Source organism: Hemicordylus capensis, chromosome 6 (assembly GCF_027244095.1).
Source record: "Hemicordylus capensis ecotype Gifberg chromosome 6, rHemCap1.1.pri, whole genome shotgun sequence".
Classification (NCBI taxonomy): Eukaryota; Metazoa; Chordata; class Lepidosauria; order Squamata; family Cordylidae; genus Hemicordylus; species Hemicordylus capensis.
The window spans coordinates 26052676-26078819 of record NC_069662.1 but is presented as its reverse complement, the minus strand read 5'-3'; the positions used below and the strand labels follow the sequence as shown (position 1 = coordinate 26078819).

Below are 26144 nucleotides of genomic sequence, written 5' to 3'. Positions count from 1 at the left end.
TACCGCCTGTACATCATCTTATAATAATTTTCCTTTAAAGTATAACATGCAGTAAACTTTAAATCCATTTTCCATAATTTTCCCCAAGCTGCCATATATATATTATGACCCACATCTTGAGCCCATTTTATCATAGTCATTTTAACCATTTCATCTCTTGTCTCCTCCAGAAGCGGCAGCGTATACATCTTAGAAACTAATTTTTCATCATTTTCACACAAGTCCTTCTCAAATCTCGACATTTGATCCTCAAATCCAACTTTAAGATCCTTCTTATAGATTTCATTTAACTGATGGTACTGAAACCAGTTACTAACCAAATTTTGTACTTCAATTAGGTTTTTTAACTTACAGCCCTTTTCCTGGAAACATAAATCCCTATAGGTACCCCATTCAGGTTGCATATTTATCTCTTTACTTGCTAAAGCTTCAATCGGGGATAGCCATAATGGAGTTTTAAATTCCAACAATTTTTTATATTTAACCCACACTCTCATTAGACTCCTTCTTACATAGTGATTAAGAAAATCTTTATGCACTTTACTTTTATCATACCACAGATATGAATGCCATCCAAACCTTCTATCAAATCCTTCCAGCTCAAGTATTCTGGGATTTCTTAATGTTATCCATTCTTTTAACCACGTCAAACAAACAGCATCAAAATACAACCTTAAATCTTGCAGGGTAAGATCACCTCTTTCTTTAGCATCTGTTACATTTTTAAATTTAATTCTTGGTCTTTTCCCTTGCCAAACAAATTTGGTTATGTCCTTTTGCCATTGCTTGAAACAAGTTAAGGTGTTAATTATAGGAATAGTCTGAAAAAGAAAGAGCATTTTAGGTAAAACATTCATCTTCACAACTGAAATTCTTCCCATTAAAGATAAGTTCATTCTAGTCCATCTTTGCAAGTCAGTTTTTACTGTATTCCATATTTTGATATAATTATTTGAAAACAACAAAGAGTTTTTGTTTGTCAACCAGACACCCAAGTATTTAATTTTTTTCTCCACTTTCAGTTCACTTATTTCAAAAAATCTATCATTAGATTTCTGGTCCATATTTTTTGTAAACACCTTCATTTTAATCTTATTTATATAAAACCCGGCCAGTTGGCCAAATTGTTGTATTTTTTCCAAGAATCTTCCGATCTTCTCTAATGGATTTTCTAGAAAAGACACTACATCATCCGCAAAGGTTCTAAGTTTATACTCCTATTTCCCAACTTTCGGGCCTTGTATTTTATCATCTTCTCTAATATTTCTACAAAGCACTTCCAGTACTAATATAAAAAGTAATGGGGAAAGTGGACAGCCTTGTCTAGTTCCTTTTTGTATTTTACAATTATCTAATAGTTCCCCATTTATAATAATTTTAGCATATTGCTCCAAATATATTGTCTAAATAGCCCTAATAAAATTATTTCCAACTCCCATTACATCTCGTATCCTCGACATAAACTGCTAGGAGACATTATCAAAAGCTTTCTCTGCGTCCAGAAAGATCATATCTATCTGTTTATCATTATGTTTTTCATAATACTCCAATACATTCAAGACTGTTCTCACATTATCTCTTAATTGCCGTTTTGGCAAAAAGCCTGCTTGATATTCATGAATAAAAAGTCTTAATACAACCTTCATTCTCCTTGCCAAAATGGTGGCAAAAAGTTTATAATCATTATTTAAGAGTGAGATTGGCCTGTAGTTCTTGACTTGCATTAAATATTGATCCGATTTTGGAATTACTGCAATATTGGCATACTTCCTAGACTCCGGCATAATCCCTCTTTGCAAAATATCATTCATCGTCCATTTGAAAGGTTGTAATATTTGATCTTTAAAAGATTTGTAGTACAAAGCTGGTAACCCATTGGGGTCTGATGCCTTATTAGCTTTGGTTTGGTATATTACTTCTGTTATTTCCATTATTGATATCGGTGCATTCATAATTTCTATATGATCCTTAGAAAGTTTTGGAATATTTTGTGTCTTGATAAATTGGTCAATTTTTATATCTTCTGCTTTGTTTCCTTTATATAATTCAGAATAGTATCTAAAGAATTCCCTTTTTATTTCCTTTTCGTCATAGGAAAGCCCATTTTTTGTTAATATCTTGCATATGTATTTATTCTTTTTCTCACTTCTGATTTTCCAAGCTAACAACTTACCTGGTTTGTTTGCAAATTTAAATGACTTTTGCTTCACATATTTTAGGTTCCGTTCAACTTCATTTAATAATAACATAGCGAGCTGGTGCTGAAGCACTTTAATGACTTGAATAGCTTCTTCTTGTTCTTAGCCCATAGAAGTTCTCTTTCTTTTTTAGAAATCTCCATCAAAAATTCCTCTTTTTTCAGTCCCCTTTGTTTTTTAAGGTATGCATTTTGTTGTTGTTTTAATACTTTGAACATTGTTTAAAATGTTTTAAGATTTGAATCGTTGTAGTGTTTTAACTTTTGCTGTATTATTTACTTTGTTTTAACTGGTGTTTTAATTTTTGTTACCTATTTTAATGAATGTTTTAACTTTTTCTGTTTGTTTGTTTGCTTTGTTGTAAATCGCCCAGAGACGTGAGTTTTGGGTGGTATAAAAATATGTTAGATACATACATCCATAAAATAAAATAAAAATGGGAATATAATAGTGGAAATTCTGGTACACACACACACCAACAGAAAGCTCTAAACAGGAGACTAAATCACATGATACAGACCATTACATTCTCAAATCTTTTCTTCTTATGAGCTGTCCCCAGTTGTTCAGCTCAGGCTTCAACAATATAATTTAACATTTGGGGAGAAAGATGCAACCCAGAAAGCCAGCACTGGAGGCTAAGATAGAAAAGATCTCCACAGCTACCATGTCTTTTCCCATAGTGCTCTGGTAGGTTGGAGCAAAGGATAGCTAAACACTACAAAAAATCAACATGTTGAATGTTAGGGGTGTGCAATTCGGGATTTCGGGTGATTCGGCTCGGACCCGAACCGAATCACCCCTGTTCTGTTTTGTGCCCGAATCTGGGTCACCCGAATCACCCTTGATTCGGTTCGGATTTGGATTTAATCCGAATCCGAATCTGAATCGATTCGGGGGGGTAAAAAGGGGCCCAGGGGCAAAATTTTGCAGTGGGGTGGTAGTGCCCAAGGGGTAGAGTCTACCACCCCAAATTCGGGGGGATTGGGCAAAATCCTGATTTTTGGTGAATTTTTAAAGTTTTAGTGACTTTGGGGCAGTTCGGGGGCATAGCATGGGATCTGGGCAAAAGGAGTGGGGTGGGATGGTAGTGCCTAATGGGTGCAGGCTACCACCCCAATTTCAGGGCGATTGGGCCAAGGGCTGATTTTTGGTAAATTTCTGAAAATTTCATGTCTTTGGGGCAGATTGGGGCATATTGGGGCAGAAAGTGGGGCCTGGGGCAGAATAGTGGGGTGGGATGGTAGTGCCTAATGGGTGGAGGCTAACACCCCAATTTCAGGGGGTTTGGACAAAGGGCTGATTTTTTGAGAATTTTTCAAATTTTAGTGACTTTGGGGCAGTTTGGGGGCAGAAAGTGGATCTGCCCCAAAAGAGTGGGGTGGGGTGGTAGTGCCTAATGGGTGGAGGCTACCACCCCCATTTCAGGGGGATTGGGCAGAGGGCTGATTTTTTGAGAATTTTTGAAGTTTGGGTGTCTTTGGGGCAGATTGGGGGCAGAAAGTGGATCTGCCCCAAAGGAGTGGGGTGGGCTGGTAGATAGTGCCTAATGGGTGAAGGCTACCACCCATCCCCAATTTAAGAGTGATTGGGCAGAGGGGTGAATTATGGTGAATTTATTTGTATGAGGTTTGTCTTCATAAGGTGAAGTGTGCTAAATTGATTACTTCCTCATATTATTCATAGTAAAGGAAAGTGTGAAAAAGTGAAAGTGGGGTCATGAGAGTTGTTTAATTGAAAAAAATCTCATTTGCTATGATAGAATGAGAATTCACATCTCAGAAAAAACTTCTGAGGTGTGAATTCTCATTCTATCATAGCAAATGAGATATTTTTCAATTAAACAACTCTCATGACCCCACTTTCACTTTTTCACACTTACTATGAATATGAGGAAGTATTCAATTATGCCCCAGGCCCCACTTTCTGCCCCAATATGCCCCAATCTGCCCCAAAGACCTGAAATTTTCAGAAATTTACCAAAAATCAGCCCTTGGCCCAATCCCCCTGAAATTGGGGTGGTAGCCTGCACCCATTAGGCACTACCACCCCACCCCACTCTTTTTGCCCAGATCCCATGCTATGCCCCCGAACTGCCCCAAAGTCACTAAAACTTTAAAAATTCACCAAAAATCAACCGTGAACCGAATCACCCGAATTTTTCATGCCCAAAATTCGGGTGATTCGGCTCGTGCCCGAAAAATATCGGGGGACATCGGGGGTGATTCGGTTCGGCCCCGAATCACCCGAAATTGTTCATTTCGGGCACAGATCGTTCTGTGCCCGAAATTTTTTGCACATCCCTATTGAATGTGATGAACTTGTTCAGTTGTTCAGTAACATATTTTCGTAGTAATATTGCTTTAACTGACCTTATTTCCACTGTACCCCTACCCTATAATAAAAAACCTGTTTGAACTTTAAGCTCTCTGTTAATCCATTTTTCTGCCACCAAAGCTCTGCACAAAAAATATTCTGATTTGGAATTGCTCTACCCCAGCAAGCTATTTTCACCACACAAAGCCCAAATGCAATTTTAAGGTGTTCACCAATCACTCCGAGTGTACAAGCAAACTATTGCAGGCAGTGTTCTTGAATTTGACTAGCTGGCAGATGATCATTTAATGCATTAGTACACTATTTCACAGGGCTTGCTCAAAACTTGGTATTCTTCTATTTCCTTATGTGATGCTGGTGGGCAAATCCTCCCAAAACTCCCTGATCTCTCTTATATAGGAAGATGCCATGTACTGGGTCAGACCATTGGTTCATCTAGTTCAGTATTGTCTACACAGACTGTCAGTGGCTTCTTCAAGGTTGCAGGTAGGAGTCTCTCTCAGTCCTATCTTAAAGATGCCAGGGAGGGAACTTGGAACCTTCGGCATGTAAGCATGCAGATGCTCTTCTCAGAGCAACCCCATTCCATAAGGCAAATATCTTACATTGCTCACATGTAGTCTCCCATTCAAATGCAAAGCAGGATGGACTCTGCTTAGCAAAGGGGACAATTCATGCTTGCTACCACAAGACCAGCTTTTTTCTCTGTATCCTTTTCATAAGAGATGGTAATACATTTGGACTTGTATCTGGTCTGAACTTCAGCCATTTTCGGTCCACCTTTTTTTTCCTAAACTGGGAAACCCCTGGGGAAAGACAGCGAGGCGGGTCTCATGATCAATGAGACCCGCCTGGGGAGGTTGAGCAGGGAGAGCGGGCTTAGCCCACTCTCCCAGCACAAGAGCAGACAGTCTGCTCTGGGTGGCCAAAGTGTCTGCCCACGTGACTGCCGGCTCCATTATGGAGCCGGTGGGTGCTGGGGGGGAGTGGGGACCAATCGGCCTCTGGAAGCTCCAGCATACCCCTGCACAGGGCATGCTGGTGAGTCCCCCGGAGCTGGGAGGTGGCTTTTTACCTCCCCTCCAGGGGTCTCCTCATGAGTAGCTGCGGCGCGGAGCCACGCCGCAGCTACTCACGATTTTTAAAACCAGGTTTGTGGAGCGCTCACTCCGCAAACCTGGTTTAAGGGCAGGCGTACTTAGGCGGATTACCCACTTAGGAACCACTGGGCTTGCAGCCAGGCCCGGCTAGCTTCCACTAGCCTGATTTCATCCCATCGTGTGAATAGCCTCAACGTGTGTTGATGTGGGTCGTGAAGCCTAGGACCTCTGAAAAGTATACAGTGTACTGTGCTTGACTGGCCAGCAAACTCGCCTGACCTCACCCCATAGAGAATCTATGGGGCATTGCCAAGAGAAGGATGAGAGACATGAGACCAAACAATGCAGAAGAGCTGAAGGCCGCTAATGAAGCATCCTGGTCTTCCATAATACCTCATCAGTGCCACAGGCTGATAGCATCCATGCCACGCCGCATTGAGGCAGTAATTGCTGCAAAAGGGGCCCAAACCAAGTACTGAATACATATGCATGCTTATACTTTTCAGAGGTCCGATATTGTTCTTTTCTTCAATCCTTGTCTTCTTGGTTCCATGTAATATTCTAATTTTCTGAGATTGTGGATTTGGGGTTTTCATGAGCTGTACGCCATTATCATCACAATTATAACAAATTAAGGCTTGACTTATCTCACTTTGCATGTAATGTGTCTGTCTCATATATCATTTTCACCTTTTAATTTGCATTACTGAAATTAATGGACTTTTGCACGATTTTCTAATTTTCCAATTTTCACCTGTATATATGGATGTGACCTGTCTGGGGATCCACTCAAGATTCTGGCTTGCAGGAGAAAGATAATGTCAAATAAATAGCTGCCAACACCTATTTCTCAATCCAGAATTTTCACTCAAGGCACAAATGACCAGGCTCAAACTATCATACTTCAGACACATTATGCAAAGACCCAGCTCCCTTGAGAAGTCTATAATGCTGGGGAAAGTTGAAGGAAAGAGAAGAAGAGGATGACCAGCAGCAAGGTAGATGGACTTGATTACGACAGCAATGAATGCACCACTGAGAGACCTTAAAGGCCAAGTTGAAGACAGATCATCCTGGAGGTAATCTATCTGTGTGGTTGCTAAAAGTTGACACCGACTTGATGGCACTTAATCAATCAATCAATCAACATCTAATACTACTACAACAAATATTTATATACTATTTTTCAACAAAAGTTCCCTAAGAGATTTACATAGAGAAATCAAAATAAATAAAGATGGATCCCTGTCCCCAAAGGGCTCACAAACTAAAAAGAAACGTAAGATAGACAGAAGCAACAGCCACTGGAGGGATGCTGTGCTGGGGTTGATCTCTAATGCATTAGAGACCAGTTGGCCTACAAAAATCTCCACCTGAGTACTGGCAAGTAAAAAACCTTGAGATGGGATGACTTATACTCAAAATACACACAGACCAGTATACTTAGCATTTTAAAAGAGTCAAAGGTTTAATTTATGATACATGACACCAGAAATGTGTAGTCTTCTAACAAATAATGACGATCAGGTTACTAACTGATACTCACACTATAATCATAATCATTCTTCCATGAGACTTTCTCACCTTCTTTCAGTCAAACTTTCTCTTCCACTCCCTTTTCAACTCTCACACTCTCCCATCACTCACTTGATCCTCCCAGCATTCTGTTTCACTCTCCAGCTGTTCCTGATCCTTCCATTCCAATGGATTTCAAGGAAGAATGTTCAAAGGGATACTTTGGAAAAAGATGATGGATGTTCATACATTCTGCTTCCCATTAAGCAAATCTTGGTTCAGTTTTCCAAAGTAATTTTCTAGCTAGAGAGTGCTTGGTGAACCCTCTGAAAAAAGTAATCATGCTGAAAAACTCCTCCTCCACTTGTAAAATTGACTTAAAATTTTAAATAATGTTTTATTGGATTGTATTCATTTTGGAAATTTAAAATCAAGGTCTAATGATGGTTATTTTATGATTTTGTGATATAGTTTTGAATATACTGTATTACATGTGCTATTATGTTTTTTCAAAATATTGATAAATTTGGGAAGCATCACTTTAGTATAGCATTATAGTTGGATTTTCTTTTGATTGTCACAATACATACTCTACATTGCTTTTCTTTTTATTAACTGTTCCCTGTTGTTCGGCTCAGGCTTCAACAATATAATGTAACATTTGGGGAGAAAGATACAGCCCAGCAAGCCAGCACTGGAGGCTAAGATAGAGAAGATCTCCACAGCCACCATGTATTTTCCTTTTGTGCTCAGGTATGTTGGAACAAAGGATAACCACACACTGCAAAAGACCAACATACTGAATGTGATGAACTTGGCTTCATTGAAACTATCAGGCAGTTTCCTGGCAAGAAAAGCCACTATGAAACTGACCATAGCCAGGAAACCCATATAGACAAGGATTAAATAAAAGAAACTTACAGACCTTTCATTACATTCTAGAATGATTTTGTTAACTACTGAGTGCATATCAGCATCTGGGTAAGGAGGAGATACTGCTAGCCACACAGCACAGATGCCTGCTTGAATAAGGGAGCAGAAAATAACAATGGAATTGGCCAATCCTTTCCCTACCCATTTCCTCAGGCTAGATCCTGGCTTGGTGGCCATAAAAGCCAGAACTACTGTGATGGTTTTAGCCAGCACACACGAAACTGCTACTGAGAAAATGATGCCAAAAGAAGTTTGTCAGAGAAGGCAAGTCATCTTCTCTGGCTGACCAATGAACAACAGTGGACAAAGGAAGCAAAGCAGGAGGGAGAGGAGGAGAGTATAGGTGAGGCTCCGGTTGTTAGCTCTGACAATGGGAGTTTCGTGTTGTTTCAAAAATATTCCTAGCACCAGAGCTGTAATCACACACAAAAGGAGAGAAAAACTGGCTAGTATGAACCCCAAAAGTTCTTCATAAGACAAAAAACGTATATCCTTTGGAATGCAGAAATCCCGGTTTTTGTTTGGATGCTTTTCATCTGTGCATTTATGTCCAATATGGACTTCATGTATGCCAGATTGCATAATTGTTTGCTCATCCATTATGTAAACATAAGGCGGGAGCAAAGGAGGCATGTTGTTACCCCTTTTCATGAAGGCAAAGGGAAGATTCCTCCGCATACTGGTGGACTGATGGCCCAAGGAGGGTCTTCAGTTTCAGAAGTGTTTGTAAAGTTCTGGCTTGAAACCAGTCAGATTTCACAATTGTAAGCCATTTCTTTAAAAAATTCCAGACATTCACAAAATAACAGGGGGGTGAACAGTTCTTTTTTAAATTCAGTACATAGGGCCCTCACATCAATCTCCATATTTGTGGTAACTTATTTATTTCTTATTATTTATTTTTTCAATTTTTATACCGCCCTTCCAAGCTGGCTCAGGGTGGTTTACAATTAAAAACAGAAACTTTCAAGTCTCTAGCTGAGTGGCCAGATTTGGCTTTTTAAAAAGCCAAATTCTGGCTTACGGCCTATTTGACCCACGAGTATACCCCTTAGGTTCTGGCAACCTTGGCTCTCTAGGACCAACTGGTGAGTTTTGGTGATATTTTGGTGACACTGACCATTATTGGGGAAAATTTGAATTTGAATTTAAATTCTGAATCTGATCTGATAGCCAACATTGCCATAGCCCATAGAATCTGAATCCAACCATTTTCAAAGTTATATTAGGTTTGATCTGAATCCAAATTCAAATTTTTGGAATGCACACAGGCCTAGTAACTTTAGGTTTGCTCCAGGTTCAGAGGAAGGAGGCCCTGGAATATCAGTTGCAGGGGAGCCACAGTGAGAAAGGGTCCATGACTTCAAGCCTGCCTCTTGCTTGTGGGATTCCCAGAGGCATCTGTTGGACCACTGTGCAAAACAGCATGCTGGTGTAAATGGGCCTTGGGCCTTATCAGCAAGGCTCTTGTTTTTGTTCTTATTAAAATCAACCAATAAACTCTTTCTCTCATGGATGCATTCCATATTTGGCTACCTCGTCCAGACCTTTTCTCTTTCTTGTCTTTTATATGTATCCAAACATTCAGGTCCATGTGGGTGGAACCTCCAATTCTGTAAAGCTTTTAGCAAGCCCATTTGACAATTAGATCTACAGCCACAGCTCTGGACAGTAGTTGAGTTGCGGAACAACATCTTGAAATCTCTGCACGTGGTTGTCTGCTGCCACAGAGAATAAAACACAGACAAGAAGTTGAGTGAAGTATCTAATATTTATTGCATCATACTCAGTTTAAAGTAGCAAAATAATGCTCAGGATCATCCAACGAAGATTAGAGCCCTACGTGGAAATGCTGAATGTTCAAGCTGGTTTCAGAAAAGGCCGAGGAACAAGAGACATCATTGCTGATGCATGCTGGATAATTGAGAAAGCCAAAGAATACAAAGAAGAAGTCAATATGTACTTTATTGACTACAGAAAAGCCTTCAGTTGCATCGACCATGTCATGTTGTGGAATATCCTTATGTAAACGGGCATCCCAGAACATCTCATTGTTCTCATGAGAAACCTATACACAGGACAGGAAGCCACAGTCCAGATGGAACATGGTGAAACAGACTGGTTCCTGATCAGCAGAGGAGTAGGAAAAGGCTGTATACTTATTTACAATGAATACGAATATGATGAACACTTATATACCGCTTTTCAAACAAAGTTCCCAAAACTGTTTACATAGATATAAATAAAGATGGATCCCCATCCCCAAAGGGCTCAAAATCTAAAAAAGAAATAAGATAGATCCCAGCAAAAGCCACTGGAAAAATGCTGTGCTGGGGATGGACAGGGCAAGTTGCTCTCCCCCTGATAAATAAATAGAATCACTACTTTAAAAGGGTGCCTCTTTGCTCATTTATCAGGGGTTTATTCAACTTATATGCTGAACCTATACTGAGAGAAGCTGGATTGGAAGAAGATGAGCATATTTTTAAAGTTGGAGGAAGAAACATCAATAACCTGCGATATGCTAATGAAACCACTCTGATAGCTGAGAATGCAGATGATCTGCAAGCTCTAATAATGAAAGTAAAGGAGCAAAGTGAAAAAATGACAATGGGAACAGCAACCAGCCTCAGAATTGCTAAGGGAGACACTGAAGTGGTGGATGGCTTCTGCCTTTTAGAATGGACCATCAACAGTAAAGGTTCCAGCAGTCAAGAAACACTCCACAGACTAGCACTTGGTAGAGTTGCAATGAAGGCCTTGGAAAGGATATTTAGGTGCCGTGGCATGTCTATACCTACAAAGATTAGAATTGTTCGGACAAAGGTTTTGCCTGTGACCTCTACAAATGTGAAAGCTGGACTTTGAAGAAGCAAGATAGCAAAAGTATTGACACTTTTGAACTAGGGGTGTGCACAAAACCAGTTTGCTTGGTTCAAACCAGGTTCGAACCAGGGTGGTGTGGTTTGGTTTTGGTTTTGCTCGGACCCCCCCTGGTTCAGTTTGAATTTGAACCAAGTTCAAACCATTTCAAACCAGTTTGAGCCTCCAAAATGGTTTGGGTGGTAGGCACCCATGGGTGCCAACTACCACCCAAACCCCAAAGCAATCGGACACTCCTACAATGTTTTATGAATTTTTGGATTTTTTATTATTGCCCATTATTCCCTATGTGGAGTACCTAGGGGTGCAAAAGTGGGGTGGGTGGTAGGCACCCAGGGGTGCCTACCATGCACCAAACACCAAGGCAATTGAATGCTCCTACTATTAATGGTGAATTTTTACATTATTTTTCCCCACAGTGAATAATGGGGATGTGGGGCAGCCCTGAACTCTCCATTTGGGGGTGACAAGGCACCCCAAATTTGGTCTGGGGGTATGGCAGGATGGCCTCAAGCCATAAGAGGCACCCCCAAGTCCCTGGGATTTTTAGTTTTTAAGATATTGATTTTTAACGGTTTTTATATTTTCCCTCCAATTTGCAGGTTGCAGATTTTGCAGAAACACTTTCACTGACCTAATTGCTGACCTCAGGTCACTCATTAAGCAAATAAGGTTATGAGTGCATAGTGTGTTCCCTTACAGGGAAAGTAATAGTCTGCAGACTGCAAGTATTTTGCAGTTGCATAAGAGAAAGAAGAAGTGGATGGACTCAATTACAAAAGCAATGAATGCACCAATGAGAAACCTTAAATGTCAAGTTGAAGACAGATCATCCTGGAGATAATTTATCTATGTGGTCGCTAAGGGTTGACACTGACTTGATGGCAATCAGTAAATCAATCCACCTAAACGTATCTTATACAGTCATTTAACATATGGGTAACAAATATATCTCAATAAAGAACCTCTCTGTGAAATAGGGGTGTAACTAGGGGAGAGGGGACCTGTGAATGCCCCTCTCCCTGGTGCTCCCATGGAGTGAGGGAGAAAATGAAGAAACTTGGGAGGGGTGGACCTGGGAGGCCCTCAGGAGCTCAGGGCCTGGGTTCTTTGAATCCATTTGCTCGATTATATATAAACCCCTAGCATGAAATTTCATAAAATGGGGCCAAATTTTCTAAATTATTTGAGTATTAGAATGTTCAAGTACAGGTGTTAGCAATTCCAAATGGAGAATATTGACCAGTGTTCACCTTATGTGTAGAGAAAGATTCCTAGGCAATGGGGATTTCCCCTAAATCTCAGATTTCACTATCCATCTCATAACTGCATACAGGTTAACAGGTAGAGAAACAAGAATCATTGTTATCACTTTTACAGCTTTCAAGAAACTAAACATTAAAATTAGCCTAGTAATAATGGGGACTGAAAATGCACCCTATTGGCTGATAAGATGATGACCTTACGATCCTGAACTTGTGTGAACAGATATACTGCCAATGGTGCTGCTCATTTTGCTGGCTTTACTGTTTCTTCAATTACTCTCATAGTTGTGTGTGTGTGTGTGTGTGTGTGTGTGTGTGTATATAAAAGTCTCCAGACATATATTGACTAGATATATGTCAGATCAATGCCAAACAGATCAAGGAGAACAACCAAAGTTCATGGTGGTAGTTATTTCTACTTACTTAAGTGTAAAAAAAACATGGCTTTCAAGCAGACCTTTTCAAAGGAAAACTTGTGGAAAACAGTGGAAGTTCATAATGCGGCCTTCCCATTAAGCAAATTTTGGTTCCAATTTTCAAATAAAATTTTCAGCTAGGGAGTGCTTGGTGAACTCTTGGAAAAAATTATATGACACAGCTGATGAGAGCAGGAAATTAGTTCTGAAGCATATACAGAGGCTATTCTCATGATGGGGGGAAATTGGGCTAAGGGAACAGAGCCCAGTTTTTCCCCAGCATGATAACCACTGGGTTTGCAGATGACCCCAGTGGTTCAAGGGTGGCTAGCCTGCCAAAGTTGCCCTCCCATAAAATGAGGTAAGCAGAGAGAGCGCTCCGCTAACCCCACTTTTTTATTGTGAGATGCTGTGTCATGGCTCTGCACCATGGCAACTGACAAGGAACCTAATGACTGGGAGGCTACAAAATGTCTCCTTGCATTGGGAGGCTCCCCAATGACAGAGCCAGTAATCATTTGGGTAGCTGATCTGGCTGCCCAGGCCTTGCCTCCCAATTGTCTGCAGGGAGAGTGAGCTTGAGCCACTCTCCTTGCAGAAACCTGTTAGGCTCTATACACCAATTGTGTGTAGAACCTCAAAAAGGCACATGGCATGGATTTTACATTGTTTTTCTTTTTATTAGCTGTGCCCTGTTGTTCAGTTCAGGCTTCAACAATATAATGTAACATTTGGGGCAAAAGATGCAAACCAGCAAGCCAGCACCCGAGGCTGAGATGGAGAAGATCTCAACAGCCACCATGTATTTCCCCTTCGTGCTGAGGTAGGTTGGAACAAAGGATATCCACACACTACAAAAGACCAACATGCTGAAAGTGATAAACTTGGCTTCATTGAAGCTGTCAGGAAGTTTCCTAGCAAAGAAAGCCACTGTGAAACTGACCATAGCCAGGAAGCCCAAATAGGCCAAGATCAAGTAAAAGAAAATTACAGACCCTTCTTTACATTCTAGGACAATTTTGTCAACTACTGAGTGCGTGTCAACATCTGGGTAAGGAGGAGACACTAGGAACCACACAGCACAGATGCCTGCTTGAATAGTGGAACAGGAAATAACAATGGAGTTGGCCAATCCTTTCCCCATCCATTTCCGCATGCTGGATCCTGGTCTGGTGGCCATGAAAGCCACAACCACTGTGATGGTTTTTGCTAACACACAGGAAACAGCCACTGAGAAGACGATTCCAAAAGCAGTTTGTCGGAGGAGACACGTCACCTTCTGTGGCTGACCAATGAAAGGCAAAACACAAAGGAAGCAAAGCAGGAGGGAAAGGAGGAGAGTGTAGGTGAGGTTCCGGTTGTTGGCTTTCACAATGGGAGTTTCGTGGTGCTTCAGAAATATCCCGAGCACCAGAGCTGTAATCACACAAAATAAAAGAGAAACACTGGCTAGTATAAACCCCAAAGGTTCTTCGTAAGACAGAAAACTTATCCCCTTTGGAAGGCAGAAATCCTGTTTTTTGTTTGGGTACTCTTCATCTGTGCATTTATAACAGTCATCCATGTCTGGAAAAATGTAAAATGTGGGAATTCAGTCTCAAAACCATGTTATAATTGTTTTATGCTACTGTTTTTTATTTCTGATTCATGCTACTGTTTTAATTGTTTCATGTGTTTTAATCTGTCCTGATTTTTAAATATTATTTTAAATTTTGTACTTTTCAAGAGGTATATAAATATGACTGACAAACAAACAAACAAACAAACAAAGCTCAACCAACACCCCTTAGCTTTTACCTCATCAAGATAATATATTATCCTTTTGATTAGGAGAATGCATTCAGGCCTGATCCTGCAAACCATAGCTTTTGAGAAGATGATGTTAAAGATACTGACCAACACAATGCACATGGTACAGGGCCATTGCAAACCAGTTTGGGACTGCTGTTAACATTTAAGACAGTCTGGGTGCTGCTTAGAATGAGTGGTTACACAATCAGCACTACCACATTTCCCTCCATTCACCATTCACTGCATTCACTGTTCTCTTGAGTACCCAAGACATGGCTAAGGCAGCAAAGCATGGGCTAGGCTGCCCATTAGAACCATCACAAGCCACATAACTCCCAGCAGCTCCTCAGCAGCAGACCTGGCTACAAATCCTATCTGTTAGACGAGGTTAAGGGAGTGATTACTCCCTTAACCCTGTTTAAGTGACCACCTGACAGTGCTGGCTGCTTTCAGCCGGTGCTGAGACACTGAGGGACGACCGCCCATCAATGGGAGAATACTCACAATGCACTGTACACTCACATAGTGCATTGGGGAAAGTATCCTGGCCCCTTCAGCTCCGCACTGCCTGGGGCAGCAGGGGGCAGCAGGGGGTTGTCTAGGTGTGAGATCTGCACATCCAGCAACTGGGACCTGTTTGTCTGTAGGGAGCTAAGCATCTGTAGTCTTCCTCCCCATTCGTCCTCCAGGCCGGGTCACTGATCGTGAGAAAGGGCCATTCAATCTGTGCAGCTTCAGGTCTGCCTTAAAATTCTGCAGCAGTTCTGATGTAGTAAAGAGCAGTGCCATACTGCTGCACGTGGTGTTGTTTACAGAACATCTTTTTGAATTGAAATGACCTCCATTGTTTAGAATTTGGACAGTCTTCCAAAGAAACTTTGATTCTACGCACAAACAATAAGGACCTATAGGAAATCTTATTCCCACTTCATTCATTCATTCATTCATTCATCCTCCATCTTTCTTTCAAGGATTTCCAGCTTTAATTTCCAAAGCAGTGGGGCCAAGAAATGTAAAGTTCTTTCATGATGAAAATAATTCTTGAGATTCCTTGTTTCATTGTGTTAATGACACAGCAAAGGGGGAATATGACAAAAAGTTTTCATCTGTAAAATCATTTGGGAAAACAGTCTTTGCAGAAGATTGACAGAAGGAGCGATAAATGAAGGATCCAGCACAATAGTATTCCAGAAACCGAAGGAAGGGGCCATACTTATAGAAAGATATACAAGACCATACTTGTATGAATTCTATAAAGGAGAGTTCCCTTCAGTGATCTTAAGTATTGGGGTGGCTTACATAGACCAGGTTACTCCTTGAGATAACCAAGACCTCAAAAATATAGGGCAAAACTATTGTTTTGAATTAGGCTGAGGAACAATCTGGTACTCAAAGTAAATCTTTTACACAAGAGTACTCTTGGCTAAAAAGTTACCATGGGATCCTATATCTGAATAAAGCATCCTCCCACCACTGCCCTCCGCAAAGAAGCAGACCTGTTGTTTAGCATCTGTGGCTGAAGTTGTATTCTGTCTGGTAGTCTTTTATGTTTTGTGATTTTAGAAGTTTGTCCCATTCGGGATCCCATAGAAAGTGTGGGTAGTGGAGTCAGAAAGAAAAAGGACAGAAAGGAGAAGGAGAGAAATTGAGTTATTCTGAATACAGTGTTACTTAAACCAAGTTAAGGTTACTTCATCTTTATGCGGGAAGCAGCTATAATACAACTGCTTTAAAAAAAATGGAAAAGTTGTTTTATTATTTCAGGCTTTCAGCTAGGGATGTGTACAAAACTGGTTTGCCTGGTTCGGTTCGGATCCAAACCGGGTCCGAACCAGGAGGGGTGGGTCGGTTGTAGGTTTTGTCCGAACCACCCCCTGGTTCGGTTCAGATCCAAACTGGTTTGGACTGGTTTGGACTGGTTCAGATTGGTTTGGACACCTGAAAATTGGTAGGATGGTAGCTGGCACCCAGGGGTACCTGTCACCCAAACCCCAAAGCAATCGGACACTCGTACGATTTTTAATGAATTTTTGAATTTTTCCCCCCATAGGATATAATGGGACTCGAACCAGCCCATTATTACTTATTGTGGAGCACCCATGGGTGCCAACAACCATGCAAACCCTGAAGCAATCAGACACCCCTGTGATTTTTTATGAATATTTGAACTATTTTAATTATTTTTCTCATAGAGTATCCGAACCAGTCAGGTTTGAAACAAACCACCCCCAGTTCAGTTCAGATCCGAACCTCCGAACCGGAACCGTTTCGGATCTGAACCGGTTTGCACAACCCTACTTTCAACCCTTTGGGGTTGCTTTATGGATGCTCTGTCTTTGTCTTTTTATGGCTTCTACTTTTCTTGGTATTTTTATGGACTTAATATTTCTAATTGATTTTAATATTTTAATGTGATTGTATGGAAATTTGTTGTATCTTAACTTTGGTAAACTGTCTTGGGATGAGTTTATGAAAGACAGTATCTAAATTGAACACTAAAAAAACAAACAAAAAACACAGAGTAATGTTGCCACATCCTTTCTGGAACATCAGCCTACAAGGATAACATGGTTGATAAAATATAGTGACTATGAAAGACCTGGAATCAATATGATCAAACTACCTCTGCTTTCTCTCCTAGAAACAGAATGATGTTGGATAACCGTTGGAATACCAAGAGAACCTCCCTTAGAATGAGTTCCAGAAATGTATATTCCTTACCTTTTTTATCTGAAAACTTCCCTTCTGGACATGGTGTGCAATCATAGCAGCAAAATGGTTGCCCCTCCCTCACTGTCTTCCTGGAACCAGGATGGCAAGGGTCAACACATAGAGAAAGAGGGCGTACCTAACCCATAAATCAAAGGGGACAATTATAATCCTTAGAATAAGAAACTTGGAATTCTTAACAGTATAGGGTTTGTTTTATTTTTTGTTTTTGTTTTCCCTGTATATAGCCAAATTGGTATGAGAGTTATTGTTCTGTGCTTCATCCTAAACTGACATGTTAATATTGTACTGGAAATGCTGTCATTCTTGATCTGGGTTCAAAACAGATGCTACTGCTAAGGATGCTGCAACCTATTTCACCCCACGATACACAAATCTTCAAGTTCAATGTCAGGCCAGCTAGAACTGTTTCAGCAAGAGGGTTTATGGCAGTCTCTCCCTCTTTAAACTTTGGACAAAGGGATGAGGAATGAGATTTTCCAATCCTTAATGTACATTAAAAGGTCTAGCACTTCAAGGAAACATGATTTCAAAGATGCAGAATCTCTCAGGAGCCCAGAAGGAATGTTTCTCATACCTGATTGAACCATCTGTGCCATGTAATGTCATCCTCATTGATCCTGATATCTTGGTCCGAAGAAGCCTGGGGATCCATCCTCCCAACTTTCACATTATCAAAGGAGTTATTGGAGGAAGTAACCCAATTCATCAAATCAAATTCAGTAACCATCTCACCATTTTGGTCAAAGGAAACAGTGTCCCCTGCACTGTTGTTAAACGAGAAGCCACTCAGAAAGTGATGGAGCTAGATGGGAAAGGAAACAGCAAGAGATAAGAAAATGCCACAACTAGCACAATTCTTGAAACATGTGCATTAAATGGCTGCTATTTTCTTCTTTTCCCTCTGAGACCAGGCATCATTTAAATATTAGATCTAAGCCTCAAGCCTGCACAGATTTTGCTATCCAATTATATGATACTCCATCATCCGAGAACGTTCATCCCATTACCTGCATCAACCGTTGCTTCTGAAGCCTCAATACCCCTCCATTGATGATTACTCTGTGTCTGAAGAGAGATGAGGATATGTCATGTAAAGCATGGGCCACTGCATAGATAGCATTGTAGATGTTATAACTACGGCCAGTCATACTCAGTTCAAACATATCCTTAGGAAGGCTCTCCAGCTGCTCCTCTCCTGTGCAAATATTCTTCTCCAAGTCATTCAGAAAATGATTTGGGAAGATACAACCGAAAAGCCGTTCCCACAAGTCCTGGATAAAACCATCCCTTCTGGTGCTGGTTGGGTTTCTTCTCTCAACAAACTGATGAAATCCTGGTGGATCACTGGAGTGAATTGTGAAAGAGAGTGCTCCATGGATTTGTCCTAGATCCCAAGTTCTTTGAAAGGCAAATGTTGAAGTCTCCATTTGGATTGTTCCTATCCACACTTTACCTTTCGTTACATTTTTTGCAAGTCCTAATCCTGACACAAATGCAGCAAATCTAAAAAACGCCAAGGAATAAGATTCTCCATAGGTCACTACCACATTGGCTTTGCTGTCGATGACTTTATCTTGTAATTTTCCAGTTTCTTTCATCTTGTCCAGAAGATCAGAGAGAAAATCTATTTGGGGTACTCTTTCTATGAACTCAAAACAAATGCCTTTCTGGTAAAACAATGGGAAAAGAGTTTGCACATATCTTTCTCCATTGTCATTATCCATAACAATGCCAACAATCCATTTCCAGTTGAAATACAGAAGTAAAGAAATAATCCCCTGGTCCTGATGCTCTTCATTTGGAAACATCTGATAGAAGGGCAGTCCTGGGGTTTTATCATTCATCACTGGAGCATGACTGTAGATGATCTAAAGAGAATTTGGCGTGGGGGGGAGTGGTGAAGATAATCAAATTTATTTCTTACTTCCAAGTGGTAAGATCCTCATATATGTTTGCTGACATCCAGACTAATAGTGCAGGTGCAGAGATATAAAGGAGCCCAACTGCAGTAGTAGCATTCTCGCATCAGGCTTGTCTGTATGCCCAGAAGTCCCTCTTGGTCATGAATCCAGGAATATAGATTCAGGTGCGTCAAACTACATCCAGCTATGTTGAAGACTGGCAAAAATTAGCCCACTCTGTGTGTGTGACTAGTGCATGTACAGTGCTGGAGAAGAGCATCAGAACTGGGCCCCCTGGGCTGCTGCACCCTTGGTAATTGCTCATTTATGCCTTTTCCTGATGCTTTTCCTAGGTAATATTTTTTGTTATAAATTTAATGAGAATTAAAAATGCTTTTTGATATACTAGCTCTTTTGTTTTATTTTCGATCTACTAACAAACTAAAATTCAAACTAATTCCAACTCCAATTACTCCGTCCTTTTACTTCAAAGGCACCCAATTTTCTATCCCAAGGACAAAATCTCTTAGAATTATCAAAGGAAATGTACATTAATTCTTAAATCTCCACATTCCATGCAGAAAACCTACCTGTGGAATTTTGTAAATATCCAAGAGAGTTGCAATGTGAAGGGAGGTTAGGGGGTCTAGTCCCCCAATGACTGTTATCAGGTTATTCTGGGGGTCACATACGTAATTGGGGACAAATCTCTTCAGTGAGGACATAAGTAGCATTGTGGCATGATACGTTGACTTGGCATTGAAATAGCTGTCATAGATTTGTAAACCCAAAGTAATGTTGGGTAAGAGCTGGGGGTTTTCATTGATCTCCCTTACTGCAAATGCCAAGGCCAGGATGTGTTGGTAATTCTTCGTCAGTGTCCTAGAATGAGAGTTGCATTCTTTGTCAGAAGGATAACTAGAACTTTGAAGTCATAATGAAACTGTGCTTTATATATTTGTGATGATAAAGAGTAATTCCCTCTAATATTAAATTAGATGAGTCATTTATGTCAACCTGGGATCCCTTCATAAATTTTAATATCCGAAAAGGACATCATTTGTTCCCATTGTCTGGATTTGATTTGTGAAACTTTATGTACCCAGCTTTATGCAACCAAGTATAGATCAGATGTAATCAAATGTTGATCATTGCTGCCAAATTTTCTTAGAACTGTTAATATATTCAGAATGTGTTCTTTCTAGTACTTGCTTAAAGAAATATCATGACACTGTTTTTCTTTTCTTTTGCTTATGTTTCAATAAAATTGAGAAAAAATGTTATATATCCACACCTTTCAGGATGTCAGCAAAAAACCAATCCACTGAAAAAGAAGGGAGTGCCCAGGAACACATCACCAAAACTGAGGAAACACCTTGCCAAAAAAGCGGACTCAATATTTCATAAAATTGGCATGTGCCCATTTAATGTATAGATTTATAATTAGAAATGATAGATAGAACTGACATAGAATTCAATACAAGTAACTTTGGTTTGGAAGGCTGTGAAAAAGTAACCTGTATGCCTGCTTTTCTGCTATTCAGTAGCTAACTGTTGAAGTTCTCAAGGTCCCTGCACTTCCTTTTTAAGGTTCTATATATTGATTCTTCCAAACAGTGTTCAGTGTATCTCCTTTTTCTTGGTTTATTCCCTTCCTTGATGACCCCTTCTTCCAACTGCAAATAGCTCTGGATAAACATCTGGAATTATGCCCCAGCTGTCCATTTTCCTCTTCTACCACCTTCACCTACCTCAATCACACACACAGCAGCATTGAGACAGGAAGGGGAACACACCCAACTACCAGGAGCAACTTTGTGCATATAATGTCTTCTGAGTATTGTATTTGGCAGCCACAGAGAAGCAGCCAGTGAGCAGGGAAAGGACTGCCTCTCTCTTGAAAAATCATTGATCAGATGCAGCCAGCCAGAGCAGCAATGTGAAAATGAACCAAGTGTCATCCAAGCCAGCTGCCTGGGTTATATGTGTGGCAGGCAGGGTATTTAGGTATTATGCAGCTGATGGGTTTTGAATGTAGTATCCCCAACATTTACCCTAAAATTAGTAAGCTGAAAGAATTCCAGTGTGTGTGTTAGCTGAAACAAGTAAGCTCCATTCTGTGTGGATTTGCAGGCTTGTGGGCAGAAAAAAAATATACTAATGGGTAAATGTGGGTATAGATTATTGTGAATATGAGGAGGGAAAATTTGCTCAAATGGCTGTTGTAGGTATGCGTAAGGAAGACCTCAGACATCTCAAGAAGTGGATTGTACTCCATGAAACCTGATGCAAAAATAAATGTCTTGCTCTCTAAGATACTAGATCTTTGATGGTGTGGTTGTTGCAACAGAGTAACAATTATCTTTTTAGAAAATATCTCATTGAAACAAGCTGCTTGAAAATAATAATAGTAAACACTAATAAAAATAAAGTAGAACAAACAACTTTATATATATGTATATGTGTATATATGTGTATGTGTGTGTGTGTGTGTGTGTGTGTGTGTGTATAAATGAAAAAAGCAACATTGACTGCTACAAACCTTGGAGGAGAAAATGGGATTTTGGGGATGAAATTATATTGTCGTAATTCCAGACAATAGATGCTTCTCTGATTTTTATAATGGAAGGTCAGATACTGAAAAATAAAGCTTTCACCAATTAGGAAGGTAAGGAATTATAGAGAAGAACATAACAGGGAAAAAGTGGTGGGAAGGATGGGATGGGGCCACGAGTAAGATTTTTTCAGCGTGTCCTCTGGGCGAGATCAAATACACTTGCAAATTATTGCAGTTGCTTATGTGGGCAATTAGAGTTACTCTTCCCACTTAAGCCAAAATATAGTCATGAAGGGTGGTAACAACCACATCTAAAGCAAACCTGATACTAGGTTGTGATATGTGTAGTAATCAAGATGCAACCAAAATGTGTCGCATGCATCATCAGAAACCTGGCAGTATCTTGGAGAGACTGGTTAATTTTTAATTTTTTTTAGAAGACTCCTATTTCACAACTTTTCACCACATATCATCCAAGGGATGGATATGTGAAACTGGAGGGGCCACAACTGGAGGTGGAGCACATGATTTTGTTGAAAATGGCCCTAGGTTTGATTCCAAGCATCCCCAGTTAAGAGTCTCTGCTTCAGACCTTGGAGAGCTGCTTCCAGTATGCCTAGGTAATAATGAGGTATGCAGGTCAATCATCTAATAATTTATCGAGGGTCTTGCTGACTAAAGATATGTGCATAGAATTCTTCAAGTTCCATGCTTTAGAAGTCTTCAGAAATTAGTAGCTCCTATCAAGCTAGTGTGGTCAATGATCTGACTTAATTTGTGGCAGCTACAATGAATTCTTCAAGGTTGCTACTCCTTAAAATGCAGCCCTGTAGGCATCTTGAGATGTGCTGAATTAATTTTGATAGGAGAAGGAGGACTGAAAGGGTGATAGCTGCAAATGTCTAGCTTTGTGGGAAGAGGGAAATAGAATATATTTCGGCGGGGGGTCGGGGGGAGATTGACTATGTCCAACAGAAGAAATAAGAATGACTCCACCTTTGTTACTCCGGAATTTGCTGCAAATACAACTCCCATCATCTCCAACTATATTTTATTGTGCCTGGGAATGACAGGAATTCTGGTTCAGTGGTTTCTAGAGTACCATAGGTTGTGCATCCCTGCAACAAACCATTGCTTTTAGGCTACAGCTCCTAGGACTGATTATTCAGAGACCCAAAGGAAAGCAAAACAAAACTTAGAGATGCTGCAAATACATACACATTCCTTACATCAATTCATTTAACAAAGTTGCTGGAACTTTTTCAGAGAAATCTATTGGACTGGAGACAATGAAGCTCTGGGAAGTAATTCCGCCAATGATGAGGTCTCCTGACTGATGAAACGTATGAAGCGGAGGGTGTGGATCATTTATCATGCATTTGAAAATAGGAGCCTTGCATTCCATATGTAAAGGCAAGACCAAAAAGAATAGCACTAATGTGTCCATCCTGAGTAGTAATCTCTCTAGATACAGATACTCCTGTTGCCAGTTATTTCCATCTATGAAGGCTGGAATCTAAAGAATAACTCTCCAGTGATCTGTTATATGTCCCTATAGCTAGCTCTGAATTCTACAGACTGCATTTTAACCAGCATTCACTTGCAGTTGACAGTCAGTTATTGTTTCTCTAAGTAGCTACTGAAATTCCATAGAGGGTTTCACAGACAATAGCATTAATTAGCAGCAACTTGATAATTAAAGGGAAGGTAGTCACCATTTGAAAGCTGGAGATTCCTTGTGGAATTGTCAAAGAAAACATGTATCCAGCAGCTGGACACAAACTTTCTTTTCCACTTACAAACTTTTTTTTTTTTAGAAGAAGTTGTATTTTAGCCTGAAATGATTAGAATAGAGCCATAGACAGACATTAGGTTTTAGGCGTCTGTACACATGCACATGTTTTTCTGTGAATGACTGGGCTGGACACATTAACGTCGATAAAAGCCCCTTTAAATGCAGGGAAGAGATGTGTGCTTTGTACCAAGACCCCAGCCAAAAAGGACACAGAAATATATTTTGGGTAAAGGGCCACAACTTTATTTTAACCAATGCAAGGCATAGCGGACTGACAGCAAAGTGGGTGATTAATCACCCTCAATTAACAGTGCGGGTCTACCAAGGCCGGGTTAGGACGCTATCCTCCTTCCCCGAACCTTTAAGGGCGACACACCTTGGCTCAGGCAAGAGGCAGGTACAACCAACCCCCCGCCTTCAAGGCCAACCCCCTTTTCCAAAGGGGCCTGAATATTTCTAGGTCTTCACCCACCCCAGACCGCGCAGCCCAAGGGCTGGTGAATTCCTGAAGCTGGTGTCATGGCGAATCAATCTCCCTGGGCCGCACAAACCACAAAGGAGCGATTGTCCAATCGACCTATTAAATATTAAAAGGTGTTCACCAAAGTTCTATTCCTGAAATTACCCCCCAACCCGCACTGTTCCTGCCACAGAGGTTAGCCTAGCTTGATCTCCCTGCCCCATACTCCTCCAGAAGTTCAACAAGCCTACTCCTAATGTTTCGGATATAAAGGTCACACCCCGCCTCAGAATGGTGTACCCCGTCTGGGCAATACAGCTGTGGGAATCAGGCAGAAAGCCCGGGCTGGGGCAACACTGCACCCCCGCCAGCCACCACTAGCTTACCAATGGTGGCAGAGGCTTTCACTGTGCCCTTTCAATACCCCTAATATTCTGGACCCCACACCACGTCCGACGCTGTATCCAATTAAGCCATACAATGCGAACATCGGGTAGCCAACCCTTTAAAACTGCCAAATCGGAGGAGGCTTGTTGAACTAGAGAAATGCCAGTCCACTTGCCCAAGTCATTCTCGCCCAAATGAATGATGACAACATCTGGCCTAGGGAACCTGGCTAGATGATCCCAAACAGCCGGAAGCAACTGGCTCCACAGCATACCCCTCATGCCCTTCCAATAAACCGCTGCACGCTTCGCCAAACTGAGCTGGGTGCCCCATTGGGAGGTGCTGGCCCTCTTGAATGCCCAGAAGACCAACAAATGGCTGCAAATGAGGACACAAACAGGAGCCGCTGCTCTGCCAGCACCTGCCAAGAAAACAAACAGGTAAAACACCACTGAACTGGCAGCCACTTAGCGCACATAGCGCCTCACTACCGCGGATTTCCAAAACCCAATACGCTTCACCACCTCCTCATGAAGTCCCATCTGACTAGCAGTGGTAGCAGCCCCAATTCGGAAAGAATGGAGGGTGAAACCGGAGGTTGAAACCCCCGTAGAGGCTAAGGCCCTGTGCAGGACTGCCAAAAATTGGTATTGCGTCAGCGGATCCCCATTATCATGAACAAATAAACAGCCCCCATATGGGGGCCCAGGTCCAAATAGCACCGGAGTGCTGCTACGGGACAAATAGTGGGGGCACTGGCGGCCGCCAAGCGAATGACTTGCCCCCTTCCCTTTTGTTCTGTTTTGGACCTACGCAAGAACAACTGCACTTCCCCGTTAGAGAAAGACAGATCAGAAAACTGTAGGCAGCGGTCCCGAGGGGAGCGGCCACTCCTAGGCAATAGCTCCCCAGGCCAAAATGCCCCCCCCAAAGCAACCAGCAAGGCTGCCTGAAAGAGAGCAACTTCCCATGTGGACCTGCAACACGTAGGTAATTGCCCAAGCAAGGACTGAATCAAATCTAGTGTAAGGGGGCGCCTACCATCCCTTTCCTGCCTTACCCCACGAGCACATCCTTCCAACATCCTCCGGACCCTGGGATCACCTGAACAGTCCTCGACCCCACGTGCCTGGGCTTCAAAGGACAATGCTGCAATGTAACCATTTCAAATGGACACAGCACGCCCTTCCCTGTGTAACTGAACAAGGAACTGGAGGAGGTGGTCCCCGGGCACTGGCCAGTTCTCTGCCAACCGCTCAGCCCTTAGAAAGTGAGAGAAAGAGGATATTTTTGATGAATAGCTTGCCTGGGTGCTGGGCGCCAGTGAGGCTGCTATAGCCCGCTGTGCCTCTACCTGCCAAGGTGCCATAAGGTGGCAGGCATGAGTTCCAGGTGAAGTACTGCAATAAAGCAATAAAGCAACCCAGCAGCTGCTGGCATTCCATAGAATTAGCCTGTCCTGAGAAAAGAAAATCATCCAAAAAATGAGCTGTAAAATTCAGGCCCGCCCTCCACCTCAAGGCCCTCTCGAGGAATGTACTGAAAGCCTTGAAGGCCGCGCATGAGATAGAACATCCCATCGGCAGGGCACGATCAAAATAAAACTTGCCAGCAAATGCAAAACCCAATAAATCAAAATCTTCCGGGTGAACCGGAAGGAGATGGAAGGTGGATTCAATGTCACATATTGCCCAAAGGGCCCCAACCCCCCAGCTCTGCACCATCTGCACCGCCTCATCAAAAGACATATACTGAACTGAGCACAGGGCATCAGGAATTCCATCATTAACTGAGGATCCCCTGGGGCATGACAGATGATGTATTATACGAAACTCACCGGGCGTATTTTTAGGCACCACTCCCAAAGGGGAAA

At 41.4% G+C, this 26144-nt stretch overlaps 1 protein-coding gene and 1 pseudogene across 1 annotated transcript; both read right to left on the bottom strand.

The window, feature by feature from the left end:
- Positions 1 to 7741: 7741 nt before the first annotated feature.
- Positions 7742 to 8761, bottom strand: LOC128330987 (vomeronasal type-2 receptor 26-like; annotated as a pseudogene).
- Positions 8762 to 13308: 4547 nt separating this feature from the next.
- LOC128330986 (vomeronasal type-2 receptor 26-like) lies at positions 13309 to 23004 on the bottom strand. Its single transcript, XM_053264354.1, has 6 exons — positions 22859 to 23004; positions 19663 to 19954; positions 18179 to 19039; positions 17746 to 17973; positions 17160 to 17286; positions 13309 to 14213 (listed from the first exon to the last, which is right to left on the bottom strand). Exons 1-6 carry the CDS (start codon positions 23002 to 23004, stop codon positions 13309 to 13311), a joined length of 2559 nt encoding a protein of 852 aa, XP_053120329.1.
- Positions 23005 to 26144: the final 3140 nt, after the last annotated feature.

Bases quoted from the DNA above. Each gene is read 5' to 3' on its own strand.
- LOC128330986 (XM_053264354.1), bottom strand. From the start codon at position 23,004: ATGATAAATGATCCACACCCTCCGCTTCATACGTTTCATCAGTCAGGA. The intron at 19,955-22,858 runs GTAAGGAATGTG...CTCTCATTCTAG, and splicing joins ACTTTGTTAAATGAATTGAT to GACACTGACGAAGAATTACC. The intron at 17,287-17,745 runs GTATGAGAAACA...TTTATGGGTTAG, and splicing joins GGCACAGATGGTTCAATCAG to GTACGCCCTCTTTCTCTATG.